General features: G+C 40.0%; 1 protein-coding gene across 14 annotated transcripts in view; it reads left to right on the forward strand.

Moving 5' to 3' along the window:
- The first annotated feature begins 584 nt into the window (after window positions 1-584).
- LOC109480705 (tensin-3-like) overlaps window positions 585-17,593 on the forward strand; it is a 31,691-nt gene continuing 14,682 nt past the window's right edge. For 2 of the 14 annotated variants that reach the window (XM_019782942.1, XM_019782959.1), the window contains exons 1-8: window positions 585-651; window positions 6,379-6,504; window positions 7,234-7,365; window positions 7,980-8,120; window positions 12,087-12,227; window positions 13,128-13,274; window positions 14,708-14,859; window positions 15,486-15,578. In XM_019782942.1, the coding sequence (XP_019638501.1) occupies window positions 596-651; window positions 6,379-6,504; window positions 7,234-7,365; window positions 7,980-8,120; window positions 12,087-12,227; window positions 13,128-13,274; window positions 14,708-14,859; window positions 15,486-15,578 (988 nt within the window). In that variant the 5' untranslated portion in view covers window positions 585-595. Of the gene's footprint in view, window positions 652-6,378; window positions 6,505-7,233; window positions 7,366-7,979; window positions 8,121-9,256; window positions 9,367-9,767; window positions 10,008-10,849; window positions 11,033-12,086; window positions 12,228-13,127; window positions 13,275-14,707; window positions 14,860-15,485; window positions 15,579-17,593 lie in introns of those variants that run through there. The other 12 variants (XM_019782950.1, XM_019782975.1, XM_019782968.1 and 9 more) reach the window with 12 other exon arrangements.

The raw sequence follows: 17,593 nt of genomic DNA on the forward strand, positions 1-17,593 counted from the left end.
ACTCAATCAACTGGGTATGATTTTGGAAATGGTCAGACGTTTCAGGTAGCCTCCACTACCTTTTGTCAGTGACACTGGAGACTGCAGGAGAAATGTGGGTTTATAAGAACAAACTATTGGTTAACCGGTTGATATGCAAATAAGTGAAGACAAATTTTTGGGAAGTCCAAAAGGAAACAAAAGTTAGACAAGTCAAGACAAGAGTAACAAGAGTTCCATGATCTCATACCTTCGCCAAATGACCCTAGCATGTCCAGATCGTGAGATATCAAAACCGGAAGTTCTGCTGCAGTACCAAGAAAAGCTGCTAGGGGGCCCAAAATCTAATCATTTCTAGGTCTCATCAAGACCTATCCACCAACCAAGTTTCATGACAATGCATATCAAGCTTCTTGAGTTATTATGAAATAAAGACTAAGCTTTAATGACTTGTACCAACACAGATGAACTTTCATGCTTCTTGAGTAATGCTGTTCACAGACAGACAGACAAACAGACAGACAAATGGACAGACGGACAAATGCTACTGAAAACATAACCTTCTTGGTGAAGGTAATAAAGATGTTTTATTTTCTTTCCCTCCAGTGAAACAGTTATGTCTGCCCAGAGCTCAGCATCACCCAAGGGGATCCCCAGGAGTTCCTCTGTCAGGTAAGGTCATCCAAGGTCAAACAAAGGTCACCACAAAGTCAGAAATACTGGACATCACAACTATCTCATCCTGCAGTTGTTGATGACAAAGACATGCCAAATATCAATGAAATGATTGTCCATTAAGTATATACTACTTATAAGATTGAACACAATACTTGAGTGGTTAGAACAAGTTCACAGTATGCAAATTTGAATGTACAGATAGTCTGGTGCGCCAGTAGTACATGTATTTCTGAATTTGTGGTAGATCAGCTTGTTGGAGGTTAGAAAAAAATGTCCTTTGAGGAAAAATTCATAGGAAATTTCTCCAGTACTGCTCGCAGGGAAGGCTCAAACTACATTGATGTGTGCATGCGCGCGTGCGTGTATGTGAACATGTATGTATGTGTGTGTGTGTGCGTGCATGAATTGTGTGTGTGTGCACATGTGTGTGTATGTGTATTCATACATGTACATGTATATTATGTGTGTGTCAATATATTCCATATACAGTTAACATTGTATATATCTATAAATGTGCAAGGTGTAAGGTTTTATACTTAAATCTACAAGGTAATAAGAAAGGTATGTGCGTTCTATTGTAATTTGTTACAGCACAGAAAGCTGTTTAATGATGATGATCCCTATCATCATTTGAATGATTGCCAAAGATACCTCAGCTTCTTCCAGCTACTAAGTATTACTGTTTTATTCAATGGCAAATGCCTGTTGACAACTCTTGGGAGTAGAGCTAGAGAAATCCCGGATGTGCTTCTGTGGTTTTGTAGTAAAAACCTAAGGGTATCTAGCCTGGGTACCAAACCTTTGGTCGGCTTGGCGGTAATTTTTTGGCCCCGGCCTTTACCAAGCAAAGGCGAGTTATACCACGGACCTATCTCCAGCTGGTTTCCCTGTATCCGCTGACTTCCTGTATTATGCTTAGTCTTCTGTTGCCGCCAACCCAAAGTGTGTGTGCGAAAATTCCAGACCGTTGTGAGCGAAGAAACTTAAAAACGCCCGAAGTGCGGTAGTTGGCGGCCCCAAACGCTCTCTGCGCCGAAGGGATAGCGCTGAGCTCACGGCGGTCTGGTTACCAGGCTAAAGGGTGTCAGCCTGATTCTTGAGAAGTTTCCCAGCACTTTGCCTTGCTGCCTGCTCCCATGTGTGGTCTGCTCCCCTGTGTGTGAAACGTGATGTGGACAACTATGTGTGCCCCACAGCTGTGGTTTAGTGTGGAGGGAAAGGCTACCCATTAACATGTGTTTATTGGAAAGCAGTTCAAAAGGTTGAGGCCAATTATTTCTCCAGAAACAGGTTGGGGATCACTGCTGAGAAAAACATTGCCGACACGGACTATTAATGTCTTAAAGGCATCCAGTGCAGTTTTTAGGGCTTGGAAACCTGATTTTTCAAAGCCAATATTCTAGTCTAGTTATCTACATACTGAGTTGAAACCACACTATCCCAATGTATATTGGCCCTCATGGAGCAAAAATTCCCAAAATTCTGACGGAAAATGGTTACTGGAAGGGCCCTAGGCTGATTTTTAGGGTACCACCTCGAAAATAAAGGACTCATCTTAGGGCTTGTTTCTGCAGTTTGAAAGAACATGTAGGCTACTCCTAGTGTATATGCCAAAAAACAGTTACTCAAGCAACTGGGTATGATTTTGGAAACGGTCAGACGTTTCAGGTAGTATCCACTAGCTTTCGTCAGTGACACTAAGAGACTGCAGGAGAAATGCAGGTTTACAAGCACAAACTATTGATCGATATAGAAGTAAGTGAAGACAAATTTTTTTGAAAGGCCAAAAGGAAACAAAAGTTGGACAAGTCAAGACAAGGATGATACTCCTTAAGAATAAAGTACTAGTAATAAGTTTTGGCAACAAGAACAAAGTATTTTCTACTTCCTGCCTATTGCCAACAATTGGCAAAATATTTTTCGCAAAAGTTCTAAATGCATTCTATTTGCAATACTTGAGGCTGTTTTTAGACTGTACATAAATAGTGGGATGAGCCTTCTTTGAACAACAAAAATACCTGTAATTCTTTGTGATTTGAAAAAGAAAATCAGACCAGATGGTTAAATAATAACAGGAGGTGGAGTAGTTCTATAACATTTCTAACATACTCGGTTATACTTATGCTGAAAAACAGTACTTAGCTTTCATGTGAAGGGTAGATCAACCATGGTAATCACTCCCAAAATACAAATACTGAGTAACATCATAAATTTAGGTCTTTTAGTTAAGTCTACATAGTCATTTACTGCATATATTTACGTGTAAGCCCATAACGGTTTTATGCCATATTCATACCATAGAAATAGATTTTCTGTACTGAAGTTTATGGCCCCATAACTCTATGGTAATTATGCCATATGTGGATTTTATGGGCACAACGTTGGTTATGTAAACGTCAAAGGTTCTTCTGCAGCTCCCAAAGTTAGCCCATAGGCCACAGCAAGTAAATTTTATGGATGACATCCTCCGCAGACTCCAAATCCAATGCGAGCGGGCGAAAAAAAACAAGGCGGGCTGGGGAAAAAAAAGTTCCTACATTCTAAAATTTTGACTCAATCACTGTACAAATGGTTTTGATTCAGTGGGAACATCACATATACACAAAGTGAAAAACAAAACATTAAATCAGAGTCTTTTCTTGTCTCCTCTCTTCATAGTTATCTGCCATCCACCTTCCGGCATGGCAACAGACATCTTTGCCCATTTTCAGCACGGTGACCACTGTCAGAAGAAAAATTTCTTGTTTTTTTTCCCAAAATCAGGCGAAAATTAATGCACGCGCTGATGTCATCCATAAAAATTACTTGCTGTGGCCTTAGGATCTACCCGGTAACTTGATATGTTAGAGAGCTGGGTGTGTGCCCAAATAAGGGGGGACATGGTCACTTCATATCCTTTATCTGTTATAAATTGTGATGTCTGCATTTGGTGGTGGGGAACTGTACATGTATGACAGTCTTGCATGGGGTGGGGAGGGGGGCATAGACTTTGTTCCTTGTATATTAAAGAATGAAACAATGTTATGAAAAACTTATTTTTCTCATCTTACTTCCTCTTGATGGAAAATACAGACACCCTGGGTGGTCTGTGTGATGTGTTTTTATGCGATATTTGTTCGTCTTTCTTCAAAACAAATCCAGAGGTGGATTTCTTGCTTCAAGTAAACATTTCTGATATAATAATATAATCATTGGTTAGTGCCCAGGCATTGTTACATGGACAAAATGAATAATAATGAAAATTCATGGTGCAAGTTTATTTGTTTTGGAGCTGAAAAATGAATTTTCCTTTGCCTTTTAAAAGGAAACCACATTTTAAGCCTAATATATTACACAGATCCTACCTAAAAGACCATTATGGGCTGATCCATTCTACATCTGGCCAACTTTCCACCAAATAATTTTCTCATTGCTATCGCTTGGCGAGTTTCCCCAGGGAAACGGACAATTTTGGAAATTCTACTACTGGCATTTATGAACCAGAAATAGCTGGGATCGACCTCCTTCCAGCTGGCCTAGTTTTTCTAGATTAGATATTAAGACCTGGGTCCAAACAACCGAAGAAGTGCTCCCCTTTTGAAGCCCTGCGAATTAACATCCGTTCTTCTCAGCCAAGTCTTCTCTCCTCTTGATCTTTCCGTTGAACCCATATGGGCGTTAGCCAATCAAAACACAGGTTGGTACGTCAACGGAATGCTTCTCCGTCTTAACTCCTCACCACGGGCATCGGAAAACATCCAACCGTGCTTAAGCTAACATTTCATCCAGGGTTGTTTTCCCTGTTTTGTGATGTTACGGGCCTTTTCATTGACTCTTGGCAGCTGAGTACCTTTCCTTGTTTACCCCCGTCCGACCCTCATCTTTGCTCTATGAATTTTAATAACCTCGAGTAGATTAATCTTACAGTGGGGAGCATCTTTGAGTCTTCACCTCGACTCTGCTCGGTTGGCCTGTTTACTTGCCGTGAAGTCTTGGGTGATTTGTAGTGGAGTAGAGGAGATACGGTGTTACTGTTCAGTACAAGAGTGGATAAGGGTAGCCGAGTTCTGGACAAGCCATTACTGTCATGTTGGGAAGGCCACATCCTGGAAGGTTAGCCAAAGAATCGGACTGCGGAGTACAGAGGTTTGTTTTTCGCATTCTCGGATCAAAGCGCTCTGTTTTAAAACTCTGTAGTGGTAAGTAAGATGGTGTTAGGGAGGCCTGAAGTGGTAGGGTCAAGTATAAACAAAGAATTTATGGTCGTCTAGTAGACATATTACTAATAGACTTTACAGTTCTTCTGTAACTATTTGGCCGATTCTCGGATCAAGCCGCTGTCTGTTTTAAAACTTCGTAGTGGTAAGTAGAAGGGTGTTACGCAGACCAGAAGTGGTAGGGTCAAGTATAAACAAAGAATTTACGGTCGTCTAGCAGACTTATTAGCTTTTACAGTTCTTCTGTAACTATTTGGGTGATGTGAAGTCATGCGTTTGTTATGGGATAAGCATAAACTCTGACATATGGTTGACTGTAATCACATGAATAGTCACATATAGGTGGTAGTAATGCTTGTTTAATGGATGCAAGGCTTCAGAGTTAGTCACGTAGATTAGGGTCTGTATAAGGTATGACAAACAGTTCTAATCTAAGTTTCGTGACTGTGTGTGAGAATGTTATGCACTTGGGTTCATGTGGCTTGAAAGAAGGTTGTATGAATGGTTAATACATGTACTTGGGTAAACTTGATATTTACAATAATGTATATTTGTATGCATACAGTGTCTAATTAAATAAGTTGAACAGTAAAGATCATTACGTTTACTACTTGAATGTGTGTTTAGATAAATGGATCTTAAGTTTTTAGTTTGACAACCCATGTACTAAACTGGACTTCTGTCAATAGTTAAGGTACAGCTTAGCATTTTAAGGACAACAAAAAGAACTGTTATTTTGTATAATTATGCTTACACCATTTTTGGTCAAAATCTAAGAGTGACACTTCTTTTTCTTCAGTTTTTTTATTAATGTCCGAAGATGACTATTTTTCTACTAACTTAATATTATTGATATTGAGGATAATTATGATGCACACCCCAATCATATCTCCCTTCCTTCCTTTCCATCCCCAATGTCTTCCTTCCTGTGTAGTTATCACACACTGTGTCTATAACCACCATGTTCTTTCCAGTCTATGAATTTCATTAACAGTCATTGATGTGATTTAAAGGTCACCCTGATTTCCCAAGGTCAACCTGTCAACCCCAGCTTCCCATAGACACAGCACTGTAAATATGTGTATTGTTATGTTGGTGACTAGTGCTGTGTACCTAAACCCACATTTAGGTTCATGTCCGGATTCAAGTCCAGAGGTTTAGGTACAAGTCCGGACCTAAACCCATGGCATATACAAAATTGCATGTTGGCAACCTTGCAAGTTGCAATGTTGTCTGGGTGAACCTTTGGCCACATAACATGAAGGCCAGTACTTGACGATGCCCGATGGCAATGTTTTCTTCATTTTGCAGCAAAGATTTTGCAATCTACGGAAGGTTTTAGGTGGTTTGGGTATGTGAAATGGTCTTTTATGGTAATAAGTGAGACCGGTTTTTAACTTTTAGGTTTTTTTGGACTTGAACCTAAACATGTCCGGATCCAAGTCCAGTGAACCGGTACACAGCACTATTGGTGACTGTATTTCAAGTCGCTGGATAGAAGAGACATTATGTTTGTAATTTTTAGGCCAGAAAGCCCAGAACTGGGGGGAACATGGGAGAGACAGCGGTCAGTGTCACCAGCGTCAGTCGAAGTTTCTCCCCCTAACCGCCCCGTATCACCTCGCAAGACTGACGTATCTCCTGTCTCAAGGTCTTTCTTTTTCTTTCTTTCTTTCCTTCTTTCTTTTCTCATTCTCTGCTTTCTATTTCTGTTCTTTCTGTTTGTTTTAACTTGTCTCAAATCAAGCTAAACAGTGCTTTTCTTGATTATGTTGCAAACTTACAGATTGACAAAGATTTCAAAAGATTTGAATAGGTGTTGTTGGAATACATAACACTGTTTTACTTTGGAAAGAAAGTTACAATGCAAAGCGTATTCAAAGAATGTTTGTAACTTTGTATGGTCCTAACCTATATCTCTAATGCTGTCATGTACATGTACCTTTCTGTGAGTTTATCCTAGATATTAGCTACTTTCCTTCTTTTCCTTTGTTTTCTTCCTTTGTTTCATTGTGCAGGGCTCGAAATTCATTTTTGGGAATAGGTGTACCAAAAAAATTTTGGGTTCACCATATAAAACAAAACATAATTACAGATCTTACTGCTCCTCCTCTAAGCTTGAATCTTAAATGGGAGCTAACTTCAAAATCTTAAACAAGTACTTTTAGATTTTATTATTTTCTTACACTAAGATGCCAACAATATCCTGCATACTATTATACATTTACTATGCACAAAAATACCTCCAAAAATATTTGGGTGCACCAGTGCACCCACAGAAAAAAATTGGGTGCACAGCTCCAATTTTGGGTGCACATACACCCAGTATTTCGAGCCCTGTATGTTGTGTGTACCTGTTTAACACCCCTGTGGTTTGTAGGGGAGCACCACTGCACATTGATGAAGATGAGCCAGCTCTGACTCCTACTATTCTCAGTCTGGGTTTCAAACAACTGTCTGGAGAAGAACAACAGAAGAGAAGTGTTTCCCCCCACACTAGGTCACCTCCCAGGTCCTTCTTGTCTCCTTCTGTTCTGTTTCTGTTTTTATTCTGAAACTAACCCAATTAATTATGGCTGTTTGGTGGTAATGTAAAGATTGTGTGCTGTTTGTGTTGTAAAAAACAGCACATAAGTAAAAAAGTTGTAATAGTCATACAAGTACTTGTGTGTGATTGTGTATGTGTGTGCACGCATATGTGTGTGTGTGTGTGTGTGTGTGTGTGTGTGTGCAGGCGTATGTGTGTATGAGTGTGTTGCATGGGTGCTTGTGTGTTTCTGTTGAAGTGAGTTGATTTAAAACAATCTTTTGAGGGTAAAATACTAAATGTAATTCATTATTCAAGGTTGTTTGTAGACAAGGAATGAACAAGGAGACAATGTTCATCTTGATACCACAGCTTACACATGGAAGATGTATTCGGTTTATATGTGTGTCGCTCTGTTCCTTTGAAGTCCAATATTTTGCAGTTACAGGTTTTCTCATTATGGATAATTAGAGTGACTGATAAAGGTACCAGGTTCTGTCATCATGGTAATAGAGTACAGGATCACAATTAAGCTTAACTTTTCTTACAGCTTTGTAACAGAAATTGAATTTGTTGAACCCGAACTTCCAATTTCTCAGAGAAAGGCTCCCGGGTGAACATAGCCACCCTATCATGGCACAGCGGCAGCAGGTGTGGTCACCACCGGACATGTCGGTCACTGAGGTCGATTTCCAACAGACTCGACGTTCTCCCGTTCACCATGAACTACCACGTCCAAGGTCTAACCTCCTCTTTTACTGTCAATCTTTTCTTATGGCTTCACCACTATGTTTATTTGGGAAGGGAGATGGAGTGAAATATTCTACATTTGCTCCGAAGCAAATGTTGGCATTTCCAGTTTTCCCTTGTATTCTCCTTCTTTCCTTGCCATGTCGTAAAATGTGGTGAAGCCATGCTGAATTTGCTCCAAAAGCAAATGTCGGCCTTTCTAGTTTTGTTTCTTTCTAACTATGGCATTATGAATAAGAAGATGATCTAATGTGGTTCTTGGTAACACATCATGCATGCAGGAAGAAAACATCTCCAGTCATCATAGAGAACAGCTATGTTTCCACGCGGGAAACCCAACGACCTTTATCTCCTCCAAGGTCATCCCCATTTTCCTTTCAGTACTTCTAAAATTTGTAAGAAATCAAACATTCTGGTACATCAGAAAATAGATATGGCTTAACAGTATTGATTGAATTTTTGCAGTATTGTGCCTGTACTTTTATTCAATGAAAATGATCTTATAATTCCAGCCTCAAGTCTTTATTATATGCTTTAACTGTTCTTTTTCATCCATATATCAGGAACAGAAATGCATCTTCCCCAGACTACTTTAACTACTCACACAAACAGAGGTCATTGAACCCTGGGACTTCAGCAACCCCTCCCCTCCCCCCCAGCGGAGGGCTGTCTCCCCTCTTCTCACCACAGTCTCCTCAAATTCAAGGTCAACAGATTCTTTACTTCCACTTCATCTTTCCGTCTTCATCTTTCTTCAGGAAATATAACTTACTACCTGTCACCCTTGTCTTTTTCTTAGAAGCAAAGATAATATTGTCTAGAGTAATCGTTAGCAAAGATATGTCTACTGTGTCTTTAGATAGTAATTGTCACAAAATATAGTAATCTGCACAGGATTTTTTCACTAAGACTCACCTTGCATCTTAGGAGGAGCTTACTAGTTTTCAAGTAGATTCTTTTTGTCTTTTTTTCGCAAAACCTTATAAGACAGAGTCATGCATTTGGATATTACTTCTAAGATTACTAAAATTTACTTCTTTCATTTCTTTTGCATGAATCACTCTTTTTTTCTCTTCTCTCTCTAACCTATTTTAACAGGACAGTAACTGTAGCTGGTACAAGTCAACCACAGGTCCAGACTAGTAACCCAAGTTTTTCCACTTTGGACCCTCCACTGTCCCAAGAACCAAAACCATTCCCTAAAGAACAGCAGATCAAAACTGTTTCCTTCACAAGGTTTCTTTTCTCTTCTCTTCTCTTTTCTCTCTCTTCTCTCTCTTCTCTTCTCTCTCTTCTCTTCTTCTCTTTCTTCTCTCTCTTCTCTTCTCTCTCTTCTTTTCTCTCTTCTCTTCTCTTTTCTCTCTCCTCTTCTCTCTTCTCTTCTCTCTCTTCTGTTCTCCTCTCTCTTCTCTCTTCTTTCCTCTTCTCTTCTCTCCTCTTCTCTCTTCTCTTCTTTTCTCTTTTCTCTCGTCTCTTCTGTCTCTTCTCTTCCTAACAGTATTCTCTTTCAAAGAAACTTTTTTTCTTGTACTAACCATGACCATGTACATGTGTTATAAAGTGTATTTTCTACATTAAATTTTCACGCCTCTTTAAGATATTTATCAACAATAATATTGATTGATTTACTTTCACAGGGAGAGGACAGCTAACACCTTGAACAGCCCCCCACCCCACTCCCAGAATCCCCATTATAAACCCCACAACCTCACCCTGCCCCTCCACCAACCCGTGGTCTCCCCGACCAGAGAGAGAAGTCTCTCCCCTCCCAGGGGTTACCAGAGGGCGTTGACCCCTCCCCAGTCCCGGAGACAGGTGTCACCACCCCTGGAGGACAGGACGCCCTCCCCACCGTTTGACGTTATAGCTCTACCAAGGTCAACTATACTATCTCTTCTTAATCCTAAATAAACAATCCTAACTTTAACTTTTGAGGTGCTGTTATTAGGCCACACCGACTTAATTTTATGGATGACATCCACGTGTGCATTGATTTTCTCCTGTTCTCTAAAAAAAGATATCACATCCTCCAAGGCTCTGGCCTGGCTCTAGGCCTGGGTAGTCCATGGTAGTTAGTGACAATACGGAGCCGATGGTAACTCTGGAGGATATAGCACCCAGGCTACCGAAGTTCCACGACTCAGTACATACGTACAAAATGTACAGTGCCGATTCATAAATTCCGCTGAAAGCCAGGATGTGCCAGCTTGTCGTATACATCGCTAAGTACTGCCACAAATTCAAAATACTAGTAGTAGCTTTGTATTCCTGTGGTTTAGTGGCATTTTTCTTTTTGGTCAGAATTTTTTTTATTCACCCACACGCACTAGTTTGGGGTCTTCAGAGGATGTCATCCATAAAATTAACTCGGTGTAGCCTTATCATCTTGAAATATTTGTCTCTCTCTTATCTGCTTCTCTGTTTTCTTTCGTCTCTTTTAACTAACAATTTGAACTGTTTCCGCTCTCTAACTTACAGTGACACAGAGGTGTTTGTGGAAGACATTGGGCTCCATTCTATCCCCCCTGGCTTCCCAGCTGTCCAACCCCTCACTCCATCCCGGACTCCCTCCACCTCTTCTACTAGAAGCTCGCCCAACTTTCTATCTTCTTCTAAAAGGTTTAATATCACTATCCTAGCTTTTGTCTCTTCTCTAACCAGAATCCTTATATGTTCTGCTTTCATAACAATAGATTTACTGTCTCTAACTTTCCCAACTGTTTTGGATTCTTTGCGGAAGTGGTGAAAGTCACTACATGTTTCTGGACGAGTTCAGCCAACAGCTGCAGTCGCAGCAAGCTCGCTACGCCACGCTACAGCTGCCCCCCTCCCACCCTGCCCGCTCGGAACCTTCCCAGGAAGCCAGGTTCCCTGTCCACCTCCCAAACTCCTCTCCTAGCAGGTTCTCTTTTCTTTGTCTTCTGTACAGCGTTTTCCTGTTTCACCAGCAAGAAGATTGTACTCGACATCTTTACAGCTGTTTCCATTGCACCTGCAGCTGGCACACACATGTTGCAGCACCTGTCAGAATTCACCTGTTCTATGTATGTCTATACCAGAAATACACCATGCTGATACAGTGTTAACAGTTTCATGTGTTGTCATGTTCATCATGTTTTTACTTACAGCTGTTTCCATTGCACCTGCAGCTGGCACACACCTGTTGCAGCACCTGTCAGAATTCACCTGTTCTATTGTATGTCTATACCACAAATACATCATGCTGATACAGTGTTAACAGTTTCATGTGTTGTCATGTTCATGTTTTTACATACATTGTATGTATTGGATATTTGTGATGTATAACCTCACTGACTGTATATATACCATTTCTGTTTCAGAGATTTGTCAATGGTATTACATGTATGAAATGTGATATGTTTCTAACCAAATGTTGCTCTTCATTCCAGGCTTTCATTCCATTGCTTTTTACAAATTGTGTCTGTTACCTTGTACATTTTATGTCCGTAACTAACTATTGCTTTGTTATGTTTTATAAAGGCAGGGTATCTAAGTGTTTGAATGAAGTTGTGTGGGGATGTGTGTATGTTGTGTCAGAGTTGTGTGTGTGTTGAGATCTAAAAGCACTTTGTGAGTCCACATCAAGATTAAACAGCAAACTATGTAATGTAGACTAGAGTAAATGTTTATGTGAGCTACCATTAGGTTTGTTTCTGCGTATCTAATGCATGCTTTTTCCTGCCATCCCACCTGCTATACCCTCAACTGCAATTAAATCATGAAGCCTGGCTCTCAAATTTTTCATTTTCCTCCCTTTTTGTCAGTTTTTCCTTTCATGTTTTTTTTTCCTTTGAGTTCAAGCCAACTCCCTTTTCATCTTTCTCAACCAATTTCCTATCAAGCTCATTCCATAATTTTTAATGCAACATTTTCTCCCTTTCTTCTGACTTTGTAACAAACTCTGAGACGTTTTTTTTAAAACTTTCATCTTTCAGTGAAGGGATGCGTCCTGACCGGGCATCACGACCCAAATCCCAACCAGTACATTACATCAGTCTGCATACGCCCCCCTCCCGCCCTGCTATTTCTGAAACTTCAAAAGAAGCGAGCTTTTCCACCCGCCTTCAAACTACCAGGTCTTGGCTTGCTTCTCTTTCCTCTAGGCTTGCTCTTCTGACATTCTTACTTCTTGCTTCCCACCTCTGTTCTTACTACATACTAGTCCATTCTGAATGCTCATTTTTAAATTCTTGTCATACATGTGTATGTGTCTGTTTGTGGCCCATACTTTTCCATTGAGAAAAGCATCTATTATAGATCTTAGTCATGGATATACATGTACATGACTTGTACTTTCTTCAAGTACATTTTATGCATTTATGTATTTTTTTATTAACTGTAGAGATACTTTGAATATGGGAGCATGTTCACATTTTATCAATACATGTATATATTGATCACTTTGCAACAATCATTGCTTGCACAGAAATGCATTGCGCATATTTTGTCATTTTATAGTTTCTGTCAAAACTGCTGTTTTGATGCTACGTGTACACCGGTACAGTTGCACAGAGGACTGTTGCATGTCCTAAGACAAACGATTATGCATGACGACATGTTAAAACAACACTGCTTTATAGCTGATGTCAATGGGAAATAGACAAGTTTCTTACTAAGCAGCTTTATGCATTAAAGAGCACTATTGAGACAATTCACTTTACATGTAGAATAAAGTATCACAGTAAGAGTTGTATCAAGCATATTTATGCCATTGTCATGCTAGCTAAAGTGTAAACCAGACTGTTGAGTGTATTGTTTGGTTTTGTGGGATTGTCAGTACGTGTACAAGTACATGTACATGTACATGTGCCGTGCTGTGTGAAAGTGTGGATGCAATGACTGTTACAAGTATTTTGGTGAGGGAAACTATGCTGTGTGTGCATCCTGGTTGGTCTATGAGGTATCGTTCCTCGATCTCTTTCTTTCTCTGCGAAATGGCCCTGCTTATGATGAAAATCTACCTCCTGTACTTGCAGAGAAAGACAGGCGACTCAATCACAACAACGGCCGCCTTACCAACCATCTCTGGACCATCCCCCTCCTCAACTCACCCACCACCCCCCTCCCCCCCAGGAGAGAAGCTTCCTTCCACGCTACAGAACTATCTCCACTGCCAGCACAAGGTCTTACTAAACCCTTTCTTAGTTGCTTCTCACCCTTTTTTACTAACACTCGAGTCCTAATGCTATTGCCTCTGACTTGCTATTTTCCCTTCAAAATGAATGGTCTTTGTAGTTTGAAAAATTCTTTTGACCAGTGAGTGCCCCATGCAGCTAACTATTTTGCCATTGGCCCATCCCACAAGTCCTATTTCAACCATTGACATAAAGAGTAAAAACAAGACTGATTTCCTGTGTTAAAATAAGTTAAGAAGAATATACATTGTACTTTTAGCTATAGTTTTACTACCAGATAAAAGTGTAAATAGTACAGTGTAAATAGTACAGTATAAAAACACTGTTACTGTGTTGTAAGTCTGAACAGTTCTTAATATGATCTTAATACATGTATAACCTAAATTCTGAGTGGTCCAGGTAAAACTTGTATAGTGCGGGTAATTTCTGATGTTAACTGCAACATAGCCGGTATGTAAAAAAAAGGATTTTAAGCCCTGATAAGGCCACACCAATTTAATTTCTTGGTTAACGGATTCGCCGCTTCATTTTTTTCTGATTTGCAAATAAAAATAAAAATTCAGAATCAACTGCAAAATGGTCATATTTTGCCCTGAACAGTTGAAAACAGTCCTTTTCTTACTACTTGTTACAGTCATTCCATCTTTCATTGCAGTGGTATCATTAAAAGTTCAAAATTCATTGTTTAAATTTTGAACCAGCCTGGTGTGTTGACTTCATGGCTCCTATCGTACCATTTTGGGCCATAATAGGATCGATGCCTAGGCCTGTTTTTATTTTTATTTTTTTTTTCGCCCGCCCGCTCCATTATTTTTCTAGAAAAATCCGTTAACCAAGAAATTAAATTGGTGTGGCCTTAGGTATACTTTTCGAGAAAGCTTATGGCTGCATATAAAGCTTTAACAGCTGATTTTAATTATGTATGTGAACAATATGGTTTTATGTAAAAGATGAACTAACAACTAACTTATAAGTAAACTCTAATATTTCATAATTACAGTCAGTATACTGGTTTTATGAAGCAAGTTTGAACTGCAATTTCCAACACAAGAAATTGGACTCACCCAAATTTTCGACTGTACAACTCCAGTCTTTGTCAAGGAATGAGCAATCCACCGCTTCCGTAAAGTCACGCAGGTAACACACATGACTCCGTGAGCAGTGGATCATAGGTTGCAGAAAGTCTGTGGCGCCCCCGCCTATGTTGAGGGATGGTTGTAATGCCCAGATGTAGATGGCCTCTTTAATCCCCCAATTTCTTGTGTTGGAAATTACAGTTTAAACTTGCTGCATAATGACTTCTATATACCAACACAGATGAACTTTCAAGATAAGTATACTGGTTTACTGTATTCCAGTGAACAGTAAGATAGGAGTTGGTTTCCCCCATAAGTAACCCTGTATTTGTCTGTTGTTTTCAGCAGTGAGAGGAGCATGCCGTCTCCGGCCAGTAGCCTGGGGACCCTGCCCGCAGGCAGCATGGCCAACGGCTCGCAGGGCCCGGCCTCGGGCCGCAGCAGTCCGGCCAGCGTGTACTTCCAGTCACAGAGGTCCAGCATGACATCACTGGCCGGTCAGTAAACTGTAATGTACTTAAAGGCAATGGGATTTCTCCCGCGTTCTGCTAGGGGGCACAGTTTGGTCGGACCGGTTTTTCCACCCCCTCTGGACCGCTTTTTCTACCACCCCTAACTAGTCCAGACTGGACCATTTTTTCCACCAACCCCCAATGCAGTTTCATGGTGGCAAAACTGGAAGTATTCGGAATAAGGCAATTTGTATTGACACGTACTGCTTCACATTAGGACTTTTGAACCAGAATTTCATACTTTAGACATTTAAAACTGCAGAAATAAGCCCCAAGATGAGTCCATTGTTTTCTGGGTGGTACCTGGGTAAAAATCTGCCCGGGGTCCTTCCAGTAACCTTTTTTCGTCATGATTGTTCCATGATTGTTAATATACATCAATCACATACAAATGTATTGAGTATTGTATTGTCCCCTGTGTTGGTGGCGGCATTGATATAAGTTGAAAAAAGATTGAGTGTGCCGTCACCATGTCTTGTGATTACATGTTGGAATATCAAAATGAAAAAGAAATGGTTGGGAAGGGTTGATGTTCTGTCAGTTTTTACTGGCCTGTCACTCTTCTATGTAAAGATCTTTAGTAGTAACCTGTGTGTGGTTCTTCCCTGTAGATTCTGGAGTGGAGGTGTTCCGATCAGGCACCCCCATGTTCGTAAAGGACACCTCATCTTACTGGTACAAACCCAACATCTCCAGAGATGAAGGTAAGTTAAACATCTTCACTTAGTCTTTACTACACTGAATTTGTTCATAGCACTTGAAATATGGTAACCATTTCAAGTAGAAACGTAACATTTGCAAAGCAAATGCAAAATTTTTACCTTTGCATATGGTCTGCTCTGTTACTCAAACACATTCATATATATGGTCAGACAGGAGTCTAAATCCCTCCTGCTATAAAATTGCAACATGATGTAACCCATCACTAGTTACCATGCATGGTGACAGACATCTGGTTCAGGTCATTGACCTTATTGGTTTGGAGAAGAAGAAGAGGAAACAGAGCAAAAACAATACGTTTTCCTTCCGTAAACATTAAAAGCAATATTAAAGCTCTTTTGCAGAGATAAACCTCACAGGCTTGCAAGTCTGTTGTTCGAATCCCTACATTTATTACTAATTACTTAATTACGACACATTTTAGATTTGTGAGTTGAAGAGTCACTGAGTAACTGAACTCAAGAAAAATATTAGGCCAGTTGGAAAAAGCTTATCTAGAATTCCTGGGCAAGGGCATCTGGCTGGAAACAATATTGCTTTGTTGAAAGTTATCAGTCTGGCTTACATACAAAATCCTAGGCTTGGTTTCATGCGAATGGTTCATACAGTTGCCTGGCATTTTCATGACACTTTGCAGCTGCTAGGGTCACTATCTGGTATTTAGTTGTCCAATGATTATATATATATAATACAGCCAGCTGCTGTCTGACTCATTTAATGTAATTTTCCACAATGGTGAGTTTGTAACATATATTTAATATGCTTTTAGTTACAGGCCACACCAATTTAATTTGTTGGGTCCCGGATTTTTTTCAGAAAAAATATGAAGTGACAGGGCAAAAAATAGAAATGGTTCTAGGCATCCTATTATAGCCCCAAATGCTACGATAGGAGTCATGAAGTCAACAATGAATTGTGAACTTTTAATCAAACCACTGTAACAACTAGGAAGAAAAGGACTTTCTTCAACTGTTGGGGGCAAAATATAAGCATATGTGGGTTGATTCAGAACCAGAATCTTTTTTTTTTGCAAATCAGAAAAAAATGAAGAGGCGAATCCGAAAAACCAACAAATTAAATTGGTGTGGTCATAGGAAGGAAATGTGAAGTGCAATGTAAGAAAGTTGTAAAATTGTTGACTAGAATTGTGAACTTGAGTTACCCTTATACAAGGCTTAAGGCTTCATTTTCCTGATGCTGGAAGAATTAGAAGCCAGATTGAATGTCAAAACTGAGAAGTCAGTGGATGTGAGATGTTTACTTTGTCAAAATCCATGGTTTAGCCCAGTAATACCCTTCTACTGAAGGACTAAGACTCACAAAGACAGTGTGCTTTAAAGATGGATTTCAGGGTTTGGTCTCTGGCAGCCCTCTAGATTCTGTGGAATTATCCAAATTTTGATGCAGTATTGATAGACAAATACTGCAAAGCTCATACAAATGATAACATCCATTAGAGTGTATTATTATATAGCCAGGTGACGTTGACCAATCAGAAGGCTCCATTCCACATTCCTTATGACGCCGTAATGTCACAAATAGAGTCAAAATCGGGTATTTATTCAGCCGGAAAGCCACGTCGAGAGTTCTATGCGTTTCTCTTTTCCTTCCGCGAGAGAAAGTAGTCCGTTCCACGGCTCCGGGCGTCGACACGCCTCACAAGAAAGCTTACCGCTGGATTATACAATTAAATAACTTCCTTATTGTAACTGATTTATAATATTTAGACTTCTTTATTTGCTCCCCATGAATTTTTGAGCCGAGAATGTACCTTTCTCCTTTTGATATCATGACCTGAAATTAGGCAATTTTAGTGCAATTTCCCCGTGTATTTTCACCTTGATGCAGATTTCGCACCAACAGGAAATTTGTTGGGTGAGAAAGAGCAAATCTTAATCTTTCTGATGGTATTTGACGTATAGACGATTTCGAGTGCGAAACGGGTTTCCCCCCAAATTCGGTGAGGCCATGTCACGGGAGCAGGCAGGCAATTTTAGTG

Source organism: Branchiostoma belcheri, unplaced genomic scaffold (genome assembly GCF_001625305.1).
Source record: "Branchiostoma belcheri isolate BF01 breed outbred unplaced genomic scaffold, Haploidv18h27 scaffold108, whole genome shotgun sequence".
NCBI lineage: Eukaryota > Metazoa > Chordata > Leptocardii > Amphioxiformes > Branchiostomatidae > Branchiostoma > Branchiostoma belcheri.